The sequence below is a fragment of the Neoarius graeffei genome, chromosome 28, assembly GCF_027579695.1.
Source record: "Neoarius graeffei isolate fNeoGra1 chromosome 28, fNeoGra1.pri, whole genome shotgun sequence".
NCBI lineage: Eukaryota > Metazoa > Chordata > Actinopteri > Siluriformes > Ariidae > Neoarius > Neoarius graeffei.
Window position 1 is genome coordinate 19,801,799 of NC_083596.1, and position 25,485 is coordinate 19,827,283.

Below are 25,485 nucleotides of genomic sequence, written 5' to 3' on the forward strand. Positions count from 1 at the left end.
AACAGGATAAAGCGGCTAGAGATAATGAGTGGAGATGAGATGAATTTCAAGTACAGCATGTTAAAAATAATTTCACTGATGCACTTTTGTTTATAATATTGGTTTCGACCACTAGGGGGCGAGCACACCGAGCATGTTTCAGATGAGAGCAGATGATGACCTCCTGCCAAAAGGCCAAGGAACTGTAAAGCTGCTTGACCCTTACCTTTTTTAGCATACATAATTCTACGTTTGACGTCAGGATAGTTCACGTATGCTTTTAAAAAGTGTTCATCCATCTCATGCTTTCAGTGCACTAAGAGAGCACTTTATAAGAACAACACAGGATGAAGGGGAAGCCATTCCCTCCTGTCTGTGTGCAGCTCCGAGCCGGCAGGCTGAGTTCGGAGTTTAGCTAACCTCTTCATAAACTAGCCAGCTTGTCTAAATATTATGCTTTGCCTCAGGGAGCCAGTGACACTGCAGGATTTTCTCTTGACGTTTCTTGTTTCTTTTCTGGACAGGGGATTTACTTGGCCTTCGTTTGGAGGGGACAGTGGAAAAAACAACAGCTTTATGGTCAGTCACTCCTTCTCAGAAACGCACTCCTTTAATTTCCCCAAGAGAGAAAAGAGCCGGCGTATGTGTATTTAATAAGACTGACAGACTGGATGCTGATATGTTCCTTTTACATACGCAGCATTTAGTCAGTTTGACGCAAACCCAGGTGCATTTTCCTCCAAGGTATGCCATAAAATTCGCTCTGACTCGGTGAACAGGTATGAAAAAGCGTGAAAGCACATCATAACCGCATTTAGTCAGTTTGACTCAAACCCTCGTGTGCTTTCTTCTTGATGCGGTTCATTTGTGCAGCGGAGATCTCCGCGATTCTTTTTAAGCACGGACCAAAACTTCTTCCAGTTGAACTCCGACATGGTTCGACTGCGCTGAGAAAGAGATGAAACTGTGAATCGAACCCGACTGGAAATGAATCGCGGTTCACTCGTGCTGAGAAAGCCATTATACTCTGAATCGATCCAAACGGAAAGGAAATGTAGTTAAATCACAGCGAGAAAGCAAGTCACCTCTGAATAGACTCGAATGGAAGTGACTCACGATTTGATTGCAGTGCCAAAGTGATTCGACGCTGAATCAACTCCACCGGAAGGTGAGTCAAGGTTCAATTGCCCTGAGAAAGTGATTCAATTCTGAATCTACCCGACTGAATGTGTGCACGCACGCGTGGGTGGGTGGGTGGGTGGGGAGTGGGGGTTGTTTCTGCAATTTTGATTGCAGCATTTATTTCCTTGTTGATTTGAACTGCTGTCACAAACTGAGCCAAAGGATGGCGCTGTAGAGCTGCGGAAACACAACATGTTCAGGATATCTGGGCTGACGAACAAAAAAAATACTGCATTAAAAGTTGTGTTAGTTAGATATAATTTATCTAGTAATTTATTGAGCACCCTAAACAACTCAACTCTGGGGGGGGGGACATGGGAACATTCCCCCCCCCAAAAAAAACACTCCGTTCTTTTGAAACCATCTAGTTTCATGGCATCCAGGGCCGTATGATTTTAAAAAAATTTAAAGAGGCTGTCTTATCCACAGCTAAACTCTTTGCTCTTACCCCGTTGCAGTATCCTGCCCTCTCCACTTTGCTGATCTTGGACACGTCGCTGTTGAAGACGTTCATCTTCTCGACCAGGGTGGTGAGCGCCGTTTCTGTGGCCTCGCCCACCTTCTCGTAGACTCCTTTCGCCTGCAGGGGACACCGGGAATGGACATGGTTTCGTGTGTATGCACAGAGACATGCATGCCTTAACATGTACACACCAGCCCCCAGGGAAGCTAGCGAGAAAGCCAAGCCAAGTTTCCACAGAAAGCAGGGGGGGGGATAATATCATCACAACATCTCGCCCTCTAGATGAGAACGCAGATGTCCTCAGATGTACTGCATGGAAACAAAACTCGAGGATTACGGGGGGGGGGGGGGGGGGGGGGGGGGGGGGGGGATAAATCGAGATGAGAGAACTGGAAGATGATGTAATCTTGCGAGCATTCTCCGTGGTTACGGATTTACGGCTGCTTCTGAATCAGATGTGTTCAAGGGAACTGGTTGTGATGAAGTCGCTCTCTAATGCTGAAACAGTTAGTGGAAACGTTAACGGAGTGCATTACAACCGCCAGCACAGTGACTCTCTCGAACAGCCCAAGGAGGAGATGATGCTTCTCTGATTTAAAAGCGGACGTGGCCCTGAGACTCTGAGCATACGATTAATATCAAAATGGTGCAATGCAGAGAAAACTCATTACAGCTTATACATTTGCACCAATGCACAGTGCTCCAGGTAAGACGCCACCTAGACACACCCTCAAAAACAGTTACGCCTTCAGCTTGTCGAGTTTTACATTTGTTCTATAATTGGCGTGAGCAATTATCCATCCGTCTGTCTGCGATTCTTGTTAGCGAAATCTCTCAAGAACAAATAATCGAATGGTTAAAGGATTAATAAGGAATTATAACTGCAATTGATTACATTTTGGAATCGATCCAGACAGGCTCAAGGTCAAAGCAAGCGCAAATGTCTGAACGAGTTTTTTTTTTTTTTTTTCCCCTTCAACAGCTTCCTTCCTGCTTGAAGGGTTTTTGAGGCATGCAAATTGTGAACGAGAAGGACTAGGCTTCTTGTTGAGGATTTCTTCTTTCGCATGTTCCCGTTAAGGGTCACCACAGAGGATAACGTCCCTCCATATCTTTTTCTGTTGTCCTCATATCCTCCTTCACCACATCCATAAACCTCATATTTGGTCTTCCTTCTCTTTTCCTTCTACCTGGCAACTCCGTCTCCAGCATTCTTTTCCTGGATCTCTTCTCTGGATGTGTCCAAACCATCCTCAGTCTCGCTTCTCTCACTTTAGGGGTGTTCACACGGCAACTTTTACTCCGGTGTAGCACCGGGGCTGCCCCGGTAGAGCGTTCACACGGTACAAAGTTATACCGGTGCAGCCCCTGAAAGCTGCTTAAACCGGTGCAAATCTAACCCTGCTCGGGAGGTGGTTTAAGAAATTTACTCCGGAGTAAATGCTAGTTTGCGGGGCAGCACCGATATAAAATGGGACGTCTGAACGCTACAGGGGTAGACTCGCTACGCGTGAGGAGAGTTGATTACATACAGGCATTGCATAATTTGCATCCTGGTATTTTGCGCTTCCAAAATGGCGAATATCAACAACAACAGAACTGCGTGTCTTCCAGTGTTGCCAGATTGGGAGGTTTTAAGTGCATTTTGGCGGATTTGAACATATTTTGGGATGGAAAACGTCAGCAGTATCTGGCATCACTGGTGTCTTCATCCACGTTGTTTTCCCGGCGCTTGGTGATGCCATGACAACCGGGAAAAGGAAGTACATTTTCACGCATGCGCATATTTCATTTCCGCATTATTACTATCGTATAGCACGGTCGCAAAAACTGCCGTGTGAACGCAAGTGGGGCTGCACCGGTGCTAACACGCTTCTCTCTAGTAAGCAGGTTTGTGACGTGTGAACGCTCCACAAAATTTACACCGGTGTAAGATATATCGCAACAAAATACATCGGTGCAGCATCGATGCAAATATGTGCCGCGTGAACACCCCTTTTGTCTCCAAGCCGCCCTACATGTCCGGTCCCTTTAATATTCTCGTTTCTAATCCTGTCTGTCTTTGTCACTCCTAATAAAAATCTTCAACTCTGCTACCTCCAGTTCAGCCTCCTGTCTCCCCCAGTGTCTCCTGTACACGTCCCCTTTCACTCTTCTGGTCACAAATCACTGACGCTCTCCTTCATCCATTCCAACCTGCACTCTTCTCCACTTCCCACCATTGCTTTGTCCAGTTGACCCCAGATATATGAACTCCTCTGCTTTGACCAGCTCTATCCCTTGTAGCTATACCATTCCACTGTCCTCCCCCTCATTCGCTCACTCCGTCTTGCTCCTACCGACTTTCGTTCCCCTTCTCTCTAGTACACATCTCCATGCCTTTAAGTTTTCTTCCACTTGCTTCCTGTTCTCACTACAGGTTACAATATAACCTGCAAACATCATTGTCGACGGGGCCTGATGTCGTCCGTTGACCTGTCCGTTCCCATGGCAAACAAGAAAGGGCTTAGGGCCGAGCCCTGGTGCAATCCAACATCCACCTTAAAACGTCTCCGTCATTCCAACATATCCTGCACTGATCTCATAAGGGGTGTTCACACGGCACATATTTGCATCGATGCTGCACCGATGTATTTTGTTGCGATATATCTTACACCGGTGTAAATTTTGTGGAGCGTTCACACGTCACAAACCTGCTTACTAGAGAGAAGCGTGTTAGCACCGGTGCAGCCCCACTTGCGTTCACACGGCAGTTTTTGCGGCCGTGCTATACGATAGTAATAATACGGAAATGAAATATGCGCATGCGTGAAAATGTACTTCCTTTTCCTGGTTGTCATGGCATCACCAAGCGCCGGGAAAACAACGTGGATGAAGACACCAGTGTTGCCAGATACTGCTGACGTTTTCCAGCCCAAAATATGTTCAAATTCGCCAAAATGCACTTAAAACCTCCCAATCTGGCAACACTGGAAGACACGCAGTTCTGTTGTTGTTGATATTCGCCATTTTGGAAGCGCAAAATACCAGGATGCAAATTATGCAATGCCCGTATGTAATCAACTCTCCTCACGCGTAGCGAGTCGACCCCTGTAGCGTTCAGACGTCCCATTTTATATCGGTGCTGCCCCGCAAACTAGCATTTACTCCGGAGTAAATTTCTTAAACCACCTCCCAAGCAGGGTTAGATTTGCGCCGGTTTAAGCAGCTTTCGGGGGCGACACCGGTACCATATAACTTTGTACCGTGTGAACGCTCTACCGGGGCAGCCCTGGTGCTACACCGGAGTAAAAGTTGCTGTGTGAACACCCGTATACACTTCTCCGCCACTCCGGATGTCCTCATACAATACCACAACTCCTCTATACGCTTCCATCAACATCCTCAAAGCAAACATTCCATCTGTAGTACTCTTTCCTGGCATGAAACCATATTAGTGCTCGCATATCTCCAGCTCTCCGAGATACAGCTGACCTTCCATTACTCTTTCCTATAACTTCATGCTGTGGCTGGTCAACTTTACGCCTCTATAGTTACTGCAGCACTGAACATCGCTCTTGTTCTTGAATATTGGTTTCCTGTTCATGATATCATCGGGTGAGATTATAAAGGGCTGACTACATGCTGTTAAAAGGTCTCCTAGGTCTCTCCACTGTCCACAGCTTTCAAATACAGAACAGATAAACTGTTGCATAACACAGTCAAGTTGATGCCATGGTGACAACAGGGAGGAGAGAAGCCAAACAGGCAAAACAAGTGTACGGCGGCGCGGCGTGGCGCTCATGGGCTTGCGGATGCAGCGAGTGGGTGTCTGAGTGGGTGAAGTTCATAGATATTAGCACCTTCGCTATGTGGGATGGATTCACTTTGCTTTGTAAGCACACTGCAGTAGCTGACTTATTTTTCCATCATCACAAGTGCGTTTTTTTTTTTTTTGTTAATTAAAAAATTAAAGAGGATAGATACTTCTTCATAACCATCAGACACACGCAAACACACACACACACACACACACACACACACTGACCTCATTGTAGTCCAGAGAAGAGTCGTTACACATGGAGCAGATTGTGGCCAGCTCGACAAGGCCGTCATAATCGCCGCAATTTACAGGTTTATCAGTTTTCAGCCTGTGAGGCACAGAGACAGAAATACAGTGTTAAAAGACTCAAGCAAAAGTCATCAAGAAATTGGTCTTGAGAAGTATGAATGGGACTAGGCTGGTGTGAGAACCATATACCTGTGCCTAAATACCGTAATGCTGCACTGCATTTTGAGTCGGAGCGCCACAATCTAATGCCAAAACAGCAGCCTTTTTCACCCCAAAAATAAAACCAGAGCTAAATTAACACACACACTGAATTCTCGGATATTCACTGACACTGCCTAGAAGCCCCGCCCCCTCTTCCAGTGGGGCTCCGGAGTAGCCTGGGCCCGCCCATCCTAAGCGTGACGCAGCACGAGGGCCTGTTGCGAGCTTAGTCTGGCCAGGCAAGCTATCTACTAGCCTGGCTAACGCGACTTCAAAGCTCTCCGAGCTATTGGTCTGGCCAAGATATTAAGCCCAACTGTTTCCCAGAGCCCGTGGTTGACCCGCCTCCCTGAAATGCCTCAGTTTGCTACTGGTCGAAGCCAGAGCTGTAGATAGCTAGCCTGGGCCGGCCCATCCTAAGCGTGACGCAACACGAGGGCCTGTTCTGAGCTTAGTCTGGCCAGGCAGGCTATCTACAGCTCTTCCAAGCTCCTGAAAAATCGGGAACCAATCAACTTTGAGCATCTCCAACGACCCTGGGTAGAGGCGTGTTCAAGGCACTGACGTAGTAGAACTGCGACTGGAAGCCATTGTTTACAGCGGTAGATGCTGTATTGAAAGCATTCAACGGGAAGTTCTCATTGAAAACGGAGCAAAGAGCAGCCCTGGAGGTATTTATTGAAAGGAAGGACGTTTTCGCCTTGCTCCCGACCGGCTTCGGTAAGAGTATGGTTTAATCTACCAGTTAGCCCCGTTGCGTCGCATACGTCAGAGGAAAGAGTGATGTGATTGGTTTAAGCTTCGTCACAGCCTTTTCTGGCTTCGACCAGTAGCAAACTGAGGCATTTCAGGGAGGCGGGTCAACCACGGGCTCTGGGAAACGGTTGGGCTTAATATCTTGGCCAGACCAATAGCTCGGAGAGCTTTGAAGTCGCGTTAGCCAGGCTAGCTCCGGAGTGGATGGGGTTCCTGAGGGGCGCAACAGAAAAGCTTTCGCATTACCGTCCAGAGAGCAAGTCTGAATCACAATTTAAATAAATGCATACAAAAATACCTTTAAAGAAATAAATTACTGAAAAGGAGGAAAAAAAATTAAAACCTGTCAAATTTTCAATATCTTTAAAACTTCAGACATTAAAGTACATAATTTTAACATCAAATCAGCTTCATCCAGTCAGTTTGTAAGTGTCATGAGTTCGAATCCCGATCATGCCACAGCCATCTCTGGCCAAAATTGGCCATGCTCTCAGGGAAGGAGGCGTGATACTGCAGGGGTTTTCAAAGTGTGGGAGAGTCAGCCCCCCTTCAGAGAGCAAATAAACAACAGCGCCCCCCTACAATTTTTGTTGTTGCGATACTTAATGTTCCATTCGTATTTAAAAAAAAATGGTTGTTGTACACATTATTTTTTTCTTTTACACATTTAAAACATGAGCTTTTTTAAAACGTCTTTTTTTTTTTTTTTTTTACACATTTTAAACATCTGTGCTTTTTTTTTTTTTAAACATCTTGTTTTACACATTTTAAACATCTCATAGCATCGTTAGCCAGCACCTCTTGGCAGACAACACACTGTGCCAGTGGAGCATCTTCAGATCCAGTCCATGAAAATCCAAACTTTAAATAATCATGGTCATACTTCCTTCTTTTTTTGCTTGGCCCAGACTCTGTCTCCTCATAGCCTGGGCCCACCCATCCTAAGCGTGACGCAACACAAGGGCCTGTTCCGAGCTTAGTCTGGCCAGGCAGGCTATCTACAGCATTTCCAACCTCCCGAAAAATCGGGAACCAATCAACTTTGAGCATCTCCAACGGCCCTGGTAAGAGGCGTGTTCAAGGCACTGACGTAGTAGAACTGCGACCGGAAGCCATAGATTGTTTACAGCGGTAGATGCTGTATTGAAAGCATTCAACGGGAAGTTCTCATTGAAAACGGAGCAAAGAGCAGCCCTGGAGGTATTTATTGAAAGGAAGGACGTTTTCGCCTTGCTCCCGACCGGCTTCGGTAAGAGTTTAATCTACCAGTTACTCAAGCAGTTTCCGTCGCGTCGCATACGTCAGAGGAAAGAGTGATGTGATTGGTTTAAGCTTCGTCACAGCCTTTTCTGGCTTCGACCAGTAGCAAACTGAGGCATTTCAGGGAGGCGGGTCAACCACAGGCTCTGGGAAACGGTTGGGCTTAATAGCTTGGCCAGACCAAATGCTCGGAGAGCTTTGAAGTCGCGTTAGCCAGGCTAGTCTCCTCACTCACTGTAGCTTTAGGTACTAAAAATCGATCCATTTTGTCTCTGGCAAAGGCTAGCTGAAGTTCGCTAAATGTCCGCAATAGTAACTTATTCTGGTTTATTTTTCCTCGCGTTGCACCCCCCCTGAAGAACTCTGGCGCCCCGTAGGGGAGGCGCGCCCCACACTTTGAAAAGCTCTGTGGTACTGTATACTCTCTCTGCCCTATTCATCACAGCAACACTAGCCAAATCGTAGGCATCTGTGAGCTCACGCATGCAGAAGTGGAAGGATGGCACTTATCCCCGATACTGTATTAACAAAGTGATTAACTGGTGACCAGCACAGGAAACAGCAGCTGGGTTTAAACAAATTTGTAAAAAGGATTATATCCAAAATGTACTTTTTTTTTAAATATATAAAAATCACTTAAAAAAACAAAAACAAACAAAAAAAACCCCTGAGCTTTTGCAAAATCACCGCTGCCAGCAAGCAGTTCCCTTGCAATATTATTACTCCCTCTCCTGCTCGGCTTCAATCTGAAATGGTAGAAATGCTCATCTTCCGGTCTTCTTTAATTCAGGCATTGAATCTGGACAATTCAACCATTGATCACCGTTTTTAAAACTAAAAAAAAATATCAGTATTGCACAAGCCTAAACAAGGCCTTATTAACCTAACCGGGTCATGTTATGAGCAGGTGGTGCGTGTGTAAGCGTGTTTATACATACACTTGTCCTTCTGGAGCATAGGTTGATCCCGTGATGGTGAAGCTATGGAGGGAACAGCTGGAGCGGTCTGCTTTATCGACCACAAACATCTGAGAATGAGAGAGAGAGAGGGTAAGACGCTAACAATCATTTGTGCTTAATTTTAAATCAACAGTGAACTAAAGAGCTTTTAAAAAGGTGTTAATGATTAGCAATTCTCTCTTTTATTATTAATAGCTCTTAAAATTATTAACATTCATCATGCTAAACGCCATCATGTAGCCAGAAACTATTCCAATATAAATCTTTGGTAAATGTTTATTCAGGTTCATCAGAGACTTTTATTCTTCCCTCCACAGAAACCTAAGCTAGTTGCACTGTATTGTAAACGTAGATCAGAAACGTTGAACAATAACTACATTTTAAGATAAAATTGCAACAACTATGATCGTGATTGATGGTGATTTCCAGAACCATAAGGTTGTTAAAAATGCAACAATAAAATAATGATTAAAAAAAAAAACCCTCCCTGGCTAGAAAAGGAACAAGGAAGTGGAAAATAATGATGGGGGGGGGGGGGGGGGGGGGGGGGGGAAGAGAAAGAGAGAGAGAGAGAGAGAGAGAGAGAGAGAGAGAGAGAATGAACAACAAGTCTCTACAATCAGGCTCCACCCAATCAGAGCAGGGGTTTCCCTCAGGCAGCAGCCAATCAGCAACTTCAGAGTGATGTCATACTTTTCCAGGAACTAGGAGTTCCTGAGTTCACCAACTGGCAGAAACCCCAGCCTGTATACACAGAGGCAGATTGTGTGTCACAACACAGATGAAAGGAGAAGGCGTGGAAACGAGCAGAGAAGAGCGCTAACTTTTTGGACAGAGCTTTCTCAAACTTATTTCTTGCCTGTGTTTTTGCCTGGAGCCATTTCATCTTCCATTCAGGACAAAATAACTTGTTTAATTAATTTAAAAAAAAAAAACCATCTCATCTTTTTGTGTCTTTCTGTTTTGTGGTACTACTTTAGTGAAGTGTCCTTGGGCTTTGAAAATGCAATTTAAATAAATGGTTACTGCTGTTATCATTACAAGAGATTTAGGGAGTAAGTTTTGTTCGTGTACACGAGTTCCCCCACTTTGGTTGCCTTTGGGCATTACATTGGCTCACCTTCCCATCTCACCTGAAGCAGGTGTCGTCGCCTCCAGTGTTACTAAATTAGCAACTTGGTCACTATTTTTGGCAACTTTTAAACCCTCACTGATCACCATTGTTCCTTATGTCCAATCACTGATGACCATATTTTCCCAGCAACCAATCACTGAGCCCAACCACCAAATCACCTGTCACCGTTATTTCAAAACGCCAATCACCACTGTTTTAACCAAACAGTCTATGGTGCCACCTGATGCAATGACGGTCTTAAAGTGCATATTCTGGACCAATTCCTTTTTTTTTTTTATATGAAAGTATGTCCCTTTACACACTCATCCAAAAGGATAATTTTGCACAAGGCCATCTGTCTACTAGCCTGGGAAATCCCATGCTGCTTTGCACAATTGTTCCAATCTGAAAAGACAGCATGGAAACTATGGTCTAAAGGCTCGCCTGAGTTAGGGAGCCAATCAGAGAGTGGGGAGGGTGGAAAGACGGTGACGTGTACTACTCGACAAACGGAAGCTTGTAGTTTATTTGGGACTGTTTACGGATCACATTTAACATGGCGGCGAGCGATACGAACCAAACTTTCGATCAAGCTTTAGACACTGTTCTGAATAGTTTAGAGCGAAAGTTTGTTTTAAAAAAAGAACAGCGTTTGGCATTACAGTCTATTTTTGTTTTGCCTTCTCTTTCCTTTTCTTCGCCTCTTCGTCGCTCTAACTACGTCATTGTACAACTGCCATGATTGGCCATGGGCTACGTATACGCCAAATGAAAGACATTCGCAACGTCCAATAAACGGCCGTTGACAATCGTAAACCACACCTCCCCTACGAGAAATTCAATAGGCGGATTCCAGACCATATTTCACTTGTGATATGGTCTGGTGTTAACCAGACTATCTGTCTACAGCAGAAAAAAGTAAAATAAAACGCATCTGGAAAAATCCCAAGGGAGTCTGGAGCCAGATTCATGACGTTACCTGCGGAAGCGCCAGCAGGCTGTGCGAGCTTTGCACGGTTTCAGTGCACAGCCTGTGTAGACCAAGCGCTCCCATTTCTCTCTCATTGTCCGGTCTTTTGGAAAACGATGAGTACTAATCCCATCAAGATTGGTGTTGCTACACCCTCCTACGATACATCTGTTAACCATTTTAATAATTACACGATAACGTTGAAGAAATTTGCAGAAAACCACCAGGTCGTTTTCTCATAAACAAACCAGCGCTGATGTAGGATTCAGAGGGAGGCGTCCCGCACGCGACGTCACGAAAATCAATGTTTCCCGGGAAATCCAAATGCCAAGTTTTTTCAGAGGCGGACCAATTCGCCTCAAATGGCTTGATTTCAACTGAATTTTTCTGGTATTGCGCAAGGTAAAAAAAAAATTGCACAAAATGCAAAATGTGATGGATATTTGACCAAAAGTTTAATATAAAACAGGAGAATGACATTGATCTTGCTCCTGAATTTACCCATTATATGCACTTTAAAGTTCAATGTCTTCGATGCTTTAGTCTAATCCTAACAAAAGAATGTAAAACAGAAGGTTGAGAATTCTTTCGATTGTCAAGAGTCTCGACCAGTGATTTTTTTTCCTTGAGGCAAGACTGTTCAGTCACTTAAGTGCACAAGTACAGCGTGAAAGAAAATGCCTATATAATCTTTCTATAAATGAAACAGGCTCTAATGAGACACCTGAACACACACAAACACACACACACTTCGTAATCAAGTTATACAGCAACTAAACTATTTCTACTGCATGAATGACCTCGTTGCCAAGACGACTGACTACTGCAGTTATTCGACATGTTTGTTTAAAATGTAATGACGGTCATTTCGCCTTTTAAAGTGTGTGTGTGTGTATATATATATATATATATAAATAAAATTATGAATTACTGCCGCAAACTTGGTGTAAAATATCCAAAAGAAGTAAAAATAAGCCCATTGCCAATATTCAGTATGGAAGACGATGTGAAATAGAAACAAACGCTTTTTTCCTTTCCAATATGACATTTGAGTGAAATGGTACTGTATATTTGGAAAGGAATAATATAAGACAGGATTTCAGTTTTATGCGTCAGGGTTGATCTTTTTGTGCAAAACAAACATGGATTCCGAAGTAAACACGAGCCTTCAGTCTATCAGCAATAGCAACGGCAAACACTGCTGCTTAGTAGTGCGTTTCGCTGCAAGCTGACTCAGCATTTTCTGTTTGCTGATAGCTCAACGTTGGTAAAAATCAGGCAAAAGTAGTCAGTCATCGCCTCACAGCGAGGCCACAATGCTTATGTAAGGGTAAGTGGGAGTGCGTGATGGACTACAGCACTGAGACTGAGCCAGATGGATTAGGGGGTGAAATGGACTCACTGAAGCTCATCTGGTGCAAAGCCTTCAATTTTCATGCTTCATCACCCACATGGAGGGATGAGAACACTTTTTTTTTTAACCTGAACCTGAGAAAACAAAACAAAACAAAAAGCTGGCATTGCTGAGCTGAGGAGCGCAAGACGAGAGAGTGTCCTGCTTCCTCATATGCGAGGGCTTTCCACTGGCATACTTATTAATGCACCGAATTAACATTAACCATAACCTTAATCTCAGTTTTGTTCGTGGAGGCCAGCCAAATGTCTCCACAAGGTCAAAACGGTGATATATTCCCATCTTTGTGGGGACATTTGGTCTCGATGAAAAATTAAAACCACACACACAGAGCACTAATTTCAAAACACATCTTGGCTGGTTGGTACATTTTTTTTTCTTCCTAAAACGTGACTGGTTTTTTCGCAGGTGACACTGAAACAGCCGATCAGTAATCACTACGCTCACGGACTGTATAAAATCAAGTTCAGTGATTTCCCAACAGCATTATTTGACCACGATCAGTTGATGGCAGAATGGAAGGAGGCGGTTCTTCTGGAGAACGCACGCACTCATGGCTATACGGTACCTAGAACCCATGTTTCAGTTTTCTGAAAGGATCAAAGATTCGTTTCGTTTTAAATGTTTGCTTCGTTTGCCTAAAACAAACCACATCACGGCCTACAAAAACTCGCCGTCCGACCTGCGGAAGCATATTGAGGTATGTAAACGTTTTATTCCAAGCGAAAGCTTGCAGTGAAGTTGTCTGTGCTTTTAGAGCTAGCGATAACGTTGCAAATGTAGCTATGCGGTCTAGTTAGTCAAATCAAGTTTATTTGTATAGCGCTTTTAACAATAAACATTGTCGCAAAACAGCTTTACAGAATTTGAACGATTTAAAACATGAGCTAATTTTATCCCTAATCTATCCCCAATGAGCACGCCTGTGGCGACGGTGGCAAGGAAAAACTCCCTCAGACGACATGAGGAAGAAACCTCGAGAGGAACCAGACTCAAAAGGGAACCCATCCTCATTTGGGCAACAACAGACAGCATGACTATAACATTAACAGTCCTAACATAAAGTCAGCTTCGTTGATGCTATAAACCCCCCACCGACGGAAACCCGAGCGCAAAACCGTTCACGACAACCGCAGTCCCAAAGTCAGCAAGTCAACTGCAGTCCCCAGCCACAAAAGCACCACTGCAAGAGTCCAGAGCGTCTTCCAGGCGCAACCCCCAACCGTCCACATGGGGCCGTCCTCCACAGGAGCAATGCGATGAGACTCCAACCAGACACAGGGCACCAGGACGGATCAGGCAGGTCCGAGGAGCACAAGAGGTCAGCATCTCGATCCCAGGACCGACATGCAACTCAGAGGGACAAATGACTTTCTATGGATTTGCCCACCAAGTTGCCATCGCCTTGTCCACGGCTAACATCAACACATCGAGTTACGCTAATGTGAATGTCAACTTATCTGAAGTCCTTTCAGAAATGCATGTTTTAGCATAATCTTGCCAAATAAACAATGTAGAAATTTCTTTTCTAGTAACGTTGGCTATCCAAGATGATTTGGAGTTTGAAAAGAGTTTGCTAGCATGTCAGTGGAGCTTCAGCTCTACAGGTTCTACAAGTTAGTCAGTAAATCCAGTCGGTTGCTTCAGAGGCATTAGGTTTTGTAAGCGTTGTGGCAATAATACAACGATGCGTTGACAGAAAATGTACTTTTAATACTTAAGTATTTTTAAAAGCAAACACTTCAGTATTTTAACTTAAGTAAACATTTGACTGGACAACTTTCACTTGTATCGGAGTAACATTTGACAAGTGGGATCTGTACTTTGACCACCTCTGGTCTACGCCTTACACTGTGTGCACAATTATTAGGCAAGTGAGTACTCTGACCCTACCATTATTTCTTTGCATGTTTTCCAACCGCAAGCTAGATACACTTGAATGCTAATTGGATTTAAGCATTCTCAGGTGGTATTTATTTGTGTAATGAGGGAGGGTGTGACCTAAAGTCATTAATACCCTATATTAAGGTGTGCATAATTATTAGGCAGCTTCTTTATCTCAGGCAAAATGGGCCAAAAAAGAGATTTAACAGACACTGAAAAGACAAAAATTGTAAAATGCCTATCAGAGGGATGCAGCACTCTTGAAATAGCTAAGCTATAGAAATGTGAGCACAAAACAATCAAACGTTTTGTTGCAAATAGTCAACAGGGTCGCAAAAAATGTGTGGAGAAGAAAAGACACAAATTAACCGCAAAAGACTTGAGAAGGATTAAACATGAAGCTACCAGGAACCCATTATCCTCCAGTGCCACAATATTCTAGAACTGCAACCGACCTGGAGTGTCCAGAAGGACAAGGTGTTCGGTGCTCAGAGACATGGCCAAGGTAAGGAAGGCTGAAACACGACCACCACTAAACAAGACTCACAAGTTGAAATGTCAAGATTGGGCCAAGAAATATCTGAAGACAGATTTTCCAAAGGTTTTATGGACGGATGAAATGAGAGTGACTCTGGATAGACCAGATGGATGGGCCCATAGCTGGATAACTAATGGACACAGGGCACTTTGACTCAGACACCAGCAAGGTGGTGGAGGGGTAATGGCATGGGCTGCTATTATTAAGGATGAGCTAGTTTGACCATTTCAGGTTGAAGATGGACTTAACATCAACTTCCAAACCTACTGCCAGTTTCTAAAAGATACATTCTTCAAGCAGTGGTACGGGAAGAAGTCTGCATCATTCAAGAAGGCCATGATTGTTATGCAGAACAATGCACCATCACATGCACCCAAGTACTCCACTGCTTGGCGAGCCCACAAAGGCCTTAAAGATGACAAAGTAATGACATGGCCCCCTTCCTCACCTGACTTAAACCCTATTGAGTACTTGTGGCCCCTTCTTAAGCATGAGATTTACAGCGAGGGAAGACATACACCACTCTGAATAGCATTTGGGAGGCCGTGGTTGCTCCTGCACAAAAAGTTGATCGTCAACAAATCAAAAAACTAACAGACTGGATGGAAGGCTCATGGCAGTTATTGAAAAGAAGGGTGGCTATATTGGTCACTGAATATTTTTGAAATGCTAGAAGTGTTTATTTGTTAATTCTGAGTTGTTTATTTGTTACACTGAAAATTAAAATAAACAAGTGAGATGGGAAACTTTAAGCTTTTCATTTAGCTGCATAATAATTCTGCACACTAAATGTTGCCTAATAATTCTGCACACTTATATATTCCCCTGAGAAGGCCTAAACTCCCCTTTCCTTTGTTAATCATTCTGGTTTTAGGTTTATTAACAATTTGGATTGACTGAGAGCACTGTATTTGTTCAACGATAAAATTAATCATCAGGAATACAACTTGCCTAATAATTGTGCACACAGTGTATATAAAATAACCCCCGTCACTTAAGTGGCTTCGTGCTAATCTGTAAACCCAAACTCTCCCTTCACTTTATACAACGGTTTACTTAAAGAAAAGATGAGATCACCACGGGCAAGTGTTCACCAACAAAACTTGGGGTCAGATCAAGATCATCGCTCCAAAGCGCCAAACTTATCTTGGTTTATGCATTACATTTGGGGTAAGTGGGGGAAAAGATGTGGTAATTACGTTTTTTGGCACACTAAGCAATTAAATTCATCTCATATCATCTCTAGCCGTTTTATCCTGTTCTACAGGGTCGCAGGCAAGCTGGAGCCTATCCCAGCTGACTATGGGCGAAAGGCGGGGTACACCCTGGACAAGTCACCAGGTCATCACAGAGCTGACACATAGACACAGACAACCATTCACACTCACATTCACACCTACGGTCAATTTAGAGTCACCAATTAACTTAACCTGCATGTCTTTGGACTGTGGGGGAAACCGGAGCACCCGGAGGAAACCCATGTGGACACGGGGAGAACATGCAAACTCCGTACAGAAAGGCCCTCGCCGGCCACGGGGCTTGAACCCGGACCTTCTTGCTGTGAGGCAACAGCGCTAACCACTACACCACCGTGCCAGCAATTAAATTAAATTAATTTTTAGGTCCATTCAGAGAGAAAGAACATTTACACTAGAGCTCTCTCGAGTCAATAATAATGAAAACATGAGCAGTAAACATAAACCAGCCAATAAGCAGGGGAATGTCACAATTACTTTGACCTGATATTCATCATGCCGACGTTCATGCATCGATTTCTCTATTTTACAGAAATCATACACAGCCTTTATTTGTGCCACGCTGTGCCTCGAGTGATCTGTAGCTTGTTGCAGTAGAGGCTAGTTGTGGTGTGCAGCGATACGTAATGATTAGCTGATGGATAGGAGCTTGATGAAACTCCGAGAGAGAGACGGACTACAGGTCAGATCTCACCCCTCCCTTGTATTTCCTACAGAGACGTAATGATGAAAGTTAATGAAGAAAAATAAAAGAGCAGATCCAGGCTGTGAGACGTAGGAGAGAAATAGTCACTCGTACACACAGGCCATGATTAGAGACCACATGAAATGGCTTGAAAGCCAAGATTGGATTCTTGATGCATTTCCTTGTGAAAAAGCAACCCATAGTGACACCTTTTTCAAGTTTTATGATGGCCAATAGCGTTCGAGATCATCATCATCATCATCATCGCGATGAGAGGATTTCGCAAACCTTCCTGACTCTTGCTCTCCGTTCATCTCTATCTTCCATCAAGCTTGGCAAGTCTTCAGCTACACACCCGGCATCATCTGCTAACTGCATGTCGTCTTAGGGTGATCCAACTGGTTTTTGGCCATACAAGAGCCTCCATAGAAATACATCACTCACTACCTCATCTTTGCTGTGCCATGAATGACTAGCTAGGCGTAGTCCTCGTTCTCAAATAACACAAGTTACTCTTGGAAGGTTTCCATAGAGCTTTTCAATTGTAGTGCGTGTTCTCCATTTAAAATGGCTCTTAACATTCTCGTGTATATCCCATCTACAGCTTTGTTGAGTTGGCGGGCCAGATTCCATGATGTTGAGCCACACGTGTTCGGCGTTCGATATAGGCCATGTCAAATCTAAACAAACCTGACAGTAGCTTTGTAAACTGGTTAAATATGGAACAGTGAAGAGTTTAACGTCAGCCTTTTTTTTTTTTCAACTGTGGAGCATTTCTCACCTCCGCCTTCACCCACACCTGGCCACTTTAACCAGAACTGTGCATGTATTTAGAGTTTTGCTGCATGTTTGACCTGGGGTCGACAATCAGTGGCACAGATGGCGATGAGGTATCCGATACGTTTGCATGGGCGATAAAATATTACTCTTACGGACTGAAATGCCCTGACGTCTAGCATTGGACAGCCTCAAAAGCTGAAAAAAAGCAGTCGCATAACTCTGCACAAATTCCACCAGCTTCAAAATGAATACACAGGCTATTTATTTTCAGCCAAGGGACAGGTCAGAAAAGGGAATCAAGAGTGGCTGATGTGACAAAATCATCATATTGTGTTTCTCGAAGGGATTTCTATGGTGTATGATATTTATCATGACGCACATGTAATGATTCACCCAATTCACATTTTAATTTGATTCACGATATTGGGTTCACGATTCAATTTTACCACGATATTTTTTGAAGAAAAAAAATTAAATGAAATTTATTACCAAAAAAAAAAAAAAAACACCTCACCACAGACACCTTTCATTTTCTTAATAAGTAATAATTATTAACCCACATTTGTAAAGGTTGGAGTAAAATATAAAAAAAAAGTCTATTAACTTAAATATTCATTATATTAAAAATGAAATGGTTAATTACAAATGGGTCTTTTCTTAATAAGCTTTTATGAACATGCTACCTGAATCTGCTTCTATTTTCTTTGGGTTTCAGCAGTCTGTAAAGAGAGCTACGATTTCTCATTAAATCTGTTTGTACAATCAATCAAATCACACAAGAGCTCTTTCCTGTTGTAGAGCTCTTTTGTGCATTTTTACGAAGCTCTGTTAGAGCTGTGTTACTTCTGCCTACAGTGAAGTCATGTGAACTATTTTCCATCCTCTGCCAGGCTTGCAATACTCAAATCCAGGACTCGGACTCAAATCTGGCTCATGACTTGACTTGGACTCGTGCATTAACTGCATCCGGACTCGTAAATTGGAGACAAGGACTTGGATTTTTTCTTTATTTTTCTAACGTGCCATAATTTGGCAAAAGATATTTACATCTACATTAATTTTGATACTAATTTTGTGCAAGAGGAGCACATTCACCTGTTCATACGTCATGTTCAGGAACAAACTAACGTTAATGGCACTAAAACGCCTGGAGAGAAGCCCCTGGGATTGTCCATTTTGCTTATACAGACTTCTAGTGCAGTTGGGGGGGATGCACTGCTGTGGTCCAGATTTAGAACTACCAAGGAGACGACGGGGACAACCTCGAACTTCGATTGTCATTTGGCAAGACTACAGCCAGAGAAGTGAGTGACACGCTATGTTCATTGCCCTGTTGATAGCGGGGCTTGCTTGCTGACCGATGAACTAGCTAGTGTTAACCCTCTCTCGTGTTATTTGCCCTGTTGATAGCGGGGCTTGTGTCGGACTCAACTCGGATCAGTAGTGGACTCGACTCAAAATTTTCTTTAATGACTTGGACTTGGGCGGCACGGTGGTGTAGTGGTTAGCACTGTCGCCTCACAGCAAGAAGGTCCTGGGTTCGAGCCCCGTGGCCGGCGAGGGCCTTTCTGTGCGGAGTTTGCATGTTCTCCCTGTGTCCGCATGGGTTTCCTCCGGGTGCTCCGGTTTCCCCCACAGTCCAAAGACATGCAGGTTAGGTTAACTGGTGTCTCTAAATTGACCGTAGGTGTGAATGTGAGTGTGAATGGTTGTCTGTGTCTATGTGTCAGCCCTGTGATGTCCTGGCGACTTGTCCAGGGTGTACCCCGCCTTTCGCCCGTAGTCAGCTGGGATAGGCTCCAGCTTGCCTGCGACCCTGTAGAACAGGATAAAGCGGCTAGAGATAATGAGATGAGACTCGGACTTGAACACTGGGGACTCGAGATTTAATGACTTGACTACAACACTGCCCTCTGCTGTCTAAACAACATATTACAGCTTGGAAAAACAAAGATTACGCAGCCTGATACGTAATAACCGTGCTTCATTTTTTTTTACTTCATCGATTTGAACGGTCACAAATTTGCATCACGATGTATTGTGGCACGATATATCGTTAGATACCTATAACAATGATATACAGGTTTGCTCACAAACTGCCAGCAATACAAGACTGGAGGGTGGGAACTGGCTATGACTAAAGGAAGAAAATAGTGGAAAGGGAGGGGCTATCAGTATCCAATATCCACAACATCTTAGAAAATTATATTATGTCGTCATATTGCCAGCTATAAAGGTGTAGTAAGACACAAAGCTGAAAAACACAGAACTATGTTTGCTGCGAACAAGCTACGACTGCAGAGCAAGACCCGCCCCTGAGGGAGGGACATACGGTACATGTTCTAGCGAACATTTAATTGGACAAGCACCAAAGTAATACAGGATGAATAAAAAAAAAGTTAATCATTTACAAATTATAAAATGGGAATTTCAAACTATTTTCCTTTAGGATATACTTTAGTACACGGTTACAAAAAAAAAAAAAAAACCTCGGAAACACGAACTGCTCAGCAAAATCACTTAAACCCATACAAAACACCACAGCCAATCCCATGTACGGTACCAGTGAAAAGTTTGGAGACACTTACTCATTGATCAGACCCTCCAGGATTTCGCGATGTTGCGATTTGCAACTTCAACGCAAATTCAACCAATCCCCGTGAATTCAGGGCGGTGTTGCAATTCTATCCAATCACCGCAACTTTCCCGCAAATTTGACCAATCGTTGGCGTCGTCTTGAGGTGACGTCGACAAACTACCTTCTGCCTTACTTCCGTGTATACGTTCAAGAGAAGCAGCATGTGCGCAGTGTTGCCAGATTGGGCGGTTTTAAGTGCATTTTGGCGGGTTTTGAACATATTTTGGTCTGGAAAACGTCAGCAGTATCTGGCAACACTGCATGATGTGCGAGTCAGTGTTTATGTAGGCTTAAATTCTGTTACTGAAAGTGTGTTATGTTTACAGTGAAGGACTGTGCGCACTTTACATTATTTTTTTACTTAATACAAGAAATGAATGGATGCCAACATTTTTGCCAAAATGGTATTTTATTTTCCATTGTTTAGGCAGCTTCAGCATCATACTGTCAGATTCTGTTCAAATTGTGTTTTTTTTCTTCTATGAAGCCTGAGCCATTTATTTTATTAGTTTATAATTATTGTTTAATTTAGTCTTCAGGAGAGACTGCCTGCACGCAGTACTAGTATTATTTTTTTTTTCTTACATGAAAGCTGAGGCATTTATATTATATTTTAAGGTAACTTCATGTTGTGCTGTGAGGTTCGATGCACTTTAACTTTTGAACCAACAGGTGCATCTGGATAAGTAAAGCCTATTTTTCTGCATTTTTGTAGTCCTGGTAATGTTTTATATTGGTAAAGTTGTTTATAGGACCATGTAATCGCAACAAAAACCTAAAAAAACACCGTAACTTTCATCGCAATTTTTTGGAAAAAACCCCGCAACATCAGACATTTTAGCCTGCAACAATCACAAAAAAGGCCTGCGGAATCCTGGGGGGACTGATTGATAGTAATGAGTGTTCTCAAACCTTTGACTGGTACTGTGGGTACAGACGGGGACAAATTTGTTGGCATCCTTCCACAAAACACCCCCCCCCCCCCCCAAAAAAAAAAAAAAAAAAAAACCACAAGTATTTCTGAAATTACTTGAAACTGACAAAAGTTAAATGGCATTGTTTAGACCAGCCTTTCTCAACCAGGGTGTCGCGGCACCCTGGGGTGCTGTCTGGCTTCGTTAGGGGTGCCGTCAAAAAATGATATATTCTAACATTGAAATAAATAAAATGAATTAAAATTCCAAAAAACGATAGTTACACTAATGCAGATCATCGCCACCTCATGGCATCATCAAAATTTGTCTCACGGCCCCCTTTCCCATGTCACAACGTCACTGCCGGGGTCAGCGTATGGTCAGCGTGACCGCGTATATTTTATCTGGGGGTGCCTTGAGAATTTGCATACTACTTTTTTTTTTTTTTTAAAGATTTTTTTGGGGCTTTTTTCACCTTTATTATTGGATAGGACAGTGTAGAGACAGGAAATGAGTGGGAGAGAGAGACGGGGAGGGATCGGGAAATGACCTCGGGCCGGAATCAAACCCGGGTCCCCGGATTTATGGTTTTTGTTGCAAATTGTCTCGTTTTTGTCAGGACTGTAGCCTGCTGGGGGGTGTGGGTAAATTACCATATGGGCCATTCACATGATGATTTAAGTCTTTTGTTTTTTTTTCGCAAATCAGCTGTATGATACGGGCTGAGCGCATGGCTACTTAACTGCATACAGGCATGTAATTTCACTATGGAATGAGTTACTAAACAGAGCGCAGAGGAGCCCCGCGAAGCAAACAGACACACGGTATTTACATCGGAGATGACCATTTCTAGCAAAAAAAACGCAACCTCGTTTTCCAGATTGAATGGAATACTTGAATGATCGGATGATACACGGACCGTTCTAGGATTACATTCCATCGGAGGCATTGGTGTGTGCAAGGCGCCGTTTCTCTTTCTGATGGGGTAAGTTTATTAATCTAAGGCTGTGTGGTTATTTTTGCATGTAACGGAGAGTGTTGTGGTTTGGTTAAGCCTAGGTCACAACCGGACGTGCGATTTTTTTGGCCGTGTGATTTTTGGCGTTTCCCAAATCGCTGCGTTTTTTTTTTTTGTTCATGGAGAAAGACGCGCGTTGGCCGTAAGTTTGTCTTGCAACCTGAAAAAAACGTAAGCGCCCGTAGAGTTTGTTTGACACGACAAAGAACCTCTGCGGCCGGTCTGTGGCTCGAAAATCAGCACGTCACACGCACGCTCTCGTGCGTTTCATGCGCGCGCTCCGTGTGTTTCTTGCGTTTTTTGCGTGTAGACCGGCCGTAGGAGCGCGTACTGTACGGCCGGTTGTGACCGAGGCTTTACATGAAACTAGTGTTGTGTTAGTTGTGTCATCATCGTGCTATCTTTCTTTCTTACGGTGTGAGTAATTTTTCAACCACAAAACGTTAAAGTATACTTTAGGACTTATTTTTGTACTTCATAATTGTGTTGGGCATACTTTGCATGGAAGGAAAATTGACGTGGTGATCTTTGTTTACATGAAAGTAGTATCGTGCTAGCTAGTACGGGGTAGGGCTTTCCTTAATATCATGCAGATGAGCAGCATTATGTGCCCGCCCTGCACCCAGAGTAGCTGAGATGGAAAACTTTGAGGGCGATTTTCTCCCTTTTCTGTTTTAAGAAGTATACACTTTCAAAAGGCCACACATTCTTCAAATATTGTCAGATCTCCACATGGAAGGCATCATTGGAAAGCTTAGAAACTGTACTTTCTGAATCTGTCAATAACTCAAAATGCCCCCGGGCCGACATGTGTCCCTGGATTCTGTGATCTGCCACAAATGTTTCGAGGCCTGCATTATGCACATCATTTTAAATGACGCGTCACAAAAAGCACGATTTACAAAATCGTCATGCTTTGGATCTGCCATTGATATTTCATGCGTCCATTTACATACTTCCAGGATGGAAATGAGCTCCGACCTTGCTGTAATATTAAAAGCACCTGGTATACTATATGTACAAAAGAGTAAGGTGGGTTCTGGTAGGGATCAGAGTGATAAAGGTTTTATCATACCTGCTATTCACCTCACAGAGACGTGAGGGTCCAAACGGCTCCTTTTGAAACAAAGGTCACCTCGTATTGACGGAGTAGAAAAATGGTACTTAAAAAACACACGGTAAACCTATATGCATTTACCCCTGTAATGACAATCACACATGCATCACTTAAAACATCCTTTTCACCTTCTGGCTTTCCTGATATAAGCAACTTGACATCAGCACAGTGGCACAGGTCCCGGCAGGATCATGAAACAAAGGGAAAGACGTACAAAAATAGGTAGAGGAAAGTGGGGGACCGTGTGCAGACGTCCCACTGAGGTCGAAAGGGATGGAGGGGAAAGGATGCGGCACAGCCATGAATAGACCACAGCCACGTAAACGGAGATTTATTCTACATCACAGCAGGATGAAGCAGAAGGAAATCGTTGCCGATACGCAGACTGGGAGAGGACGTACGAAGAGAGACGAATCCAAACACGGGGCACACTGAAGGGACGCTTCTCTGACGACACGCTCGCAGAAAACATTTTGGGCGTGCCGTGATAAGAAAAATAATCAATCAACGACAGCAGGTCAGGACGTGTTGTACTCTGTGTATATTACAACGATAATTTAATCCATCAGTGAATGCCATTTCACACCATTGATAACCACGACGTCAAGTTTAAAAAGACAAGGCTCGTCAGCGCGTTAACACTCCTGTACACAAAATTATTTAACACTATCCAGTTTGGTGGAAAGAGATGGGTGTTGCTTTTAATCCTTCAGATGAACGCAAGATGTGTGTAAAGCTGTTTATCGAGTATAATCCAGGCCATTCGGACTACTGCAAAAGCAGCGACACGGGAGACTCCTTCGCTAAAAACGTGAATAAACCTCCACTTACAGTACAGACAGCTTCAAGAGAAACCACTTTCTTTGTTTAATAGAAATGTTTATTTATTATTAGCCTTCGAAGATGTGAATCGTTGTCCGGACAGATCCCTGCGAATGACAGGATACTCCAGAAAAGAGAACGTATTAGAACGAGTGCATTAATAAAAGCCTGGCTTAATTTACAGACTGTCAGAGCTTCTGTTTTAGATACATCAATCAGATACAAGACTCGCAGTATAAATCACTGACTTTATGTAAAAACACATTTACCCTGCATGACACTACAGTGAGCGAGACAGATGATGGACAGGAGCAGAGGGAACATAAACAAAGCACGATCCTCACCTGCAATACTAACACCAGCTTCCTGGAAACTATTCGTGTGACTAATTCTACAATCATTACACAAATGATACAGCAGTTACGACTCTGCACAGACAGGCTGTCTCATGCGAATAAAAAAAACAAAACCAGCACCTTTTTAAGTTCCTCATTAGATAACTATTGATAAAAAAAAAAAAAGTTTCCATTTGATCCTTTACACTAAGCATTCAGTTGAGTGCAAAAAAAAACAAACAAGAACAAAAAAAAAAAAAAACAACTCATAGTTGGTTACAGGGTTAAAATAAAAGTAACTGCACTATATCTAGTCTATAATTTATCTATTACAAGATGACGAGTGACCATTTCTTGTTACTTGTAAAGCAGTGGCGGCTGGTAGTCTTTCAAACAGGGGAGGCTGGTCGGTTACGATATTTCCAGATTTTAAAAGAAAAAACACATCAATTTTGCCCATACTCTCGCCTCTGATCTGGCTGATTGTTGTCAGGGTCACAAACTGTGAAATAACAGGTTCTTTTGGCCCATTAGCCTACTGTCCAATATACATGATGGTGGTATTGGGGGTGGGGTGTGTGTGTGTGTTATATTTTAACATTTTATATTTTAAAATTGTGGCATGTTGTTTAAAATTGACCTCGGCTGTGTTTTTGTTTAAAAATGTTTTCCAAATTGTAGCTGTGTTTAATTCATATCCAGAAAAACATATATTCCAATATAATATACTCAGCATAAACATTTTAAATAGATTCTATATTTTTGGTCCATCCATGACATATTACTAAAGTAGCCTATTTACTGTTGTTGATGTGGGTCACTTGCTGTTAGCCAATTCACTTTCTCGTACCAGGAGAGCTGAAAGGAACGAGTATTATTCCCTACCTTTTTCACCAAGTCAGTTTGAGGCGTTGGTCTACCCTGCTCTTTAATTTTAATTTTTTCCTCGAAAGGAAGACTGGCAAATGGCTTCGCCAAAATTAAATCAGCAATGCTTGGCATCCGTGCGCAGCTTTCTTGCTAGCTGACTAGCCCCCTCAAGTTCAAGTTCAGTCACTCAAATAAACGAAATTTCTGGAACTAAGATAGCAAACTTGACAACACTATATTTACACTTTATTTACAATGAAAATATATACAAACTAAAAA

At 43.1% G+C, this 25,485-nt stretch overlaps 1 protein-coding gene across 2 annotated transcripts in view; it reads right to left on the reverse strand.

The window, feature by feature from the left end:
• Window positions 1-25,485, reverse strand: part of atp2a3 (ATPase sarcoplasmic/endoplasmic reticulum Ca2+ transporting 3) — a 194,483-nt gene that overhangs the window by 31,135 nt on the left and 137,863 nt on the right. For both annotated transcript variants that reach the window (XM_060912161.1, XM_060912160.1), the window contains 3 exons: window positions 8,831-8,919; window positions 5,652-5,754; window positions 1,610-1,741 (listed from right to left, as the gene is read on the reverse strand). In XM_060912161.1, the coding sequence (XP_060768144.1) occupies window positions 1,610-1,741; window positions 5,652-5,754; window positions 8,831-8,919 (324 nt within the window). The remainder of the gene's footprint in view (window positions 1-1,609; window positions 1,742-5,651; window positions 5,755-8,830; window positions 8,920-25,485) is intronic.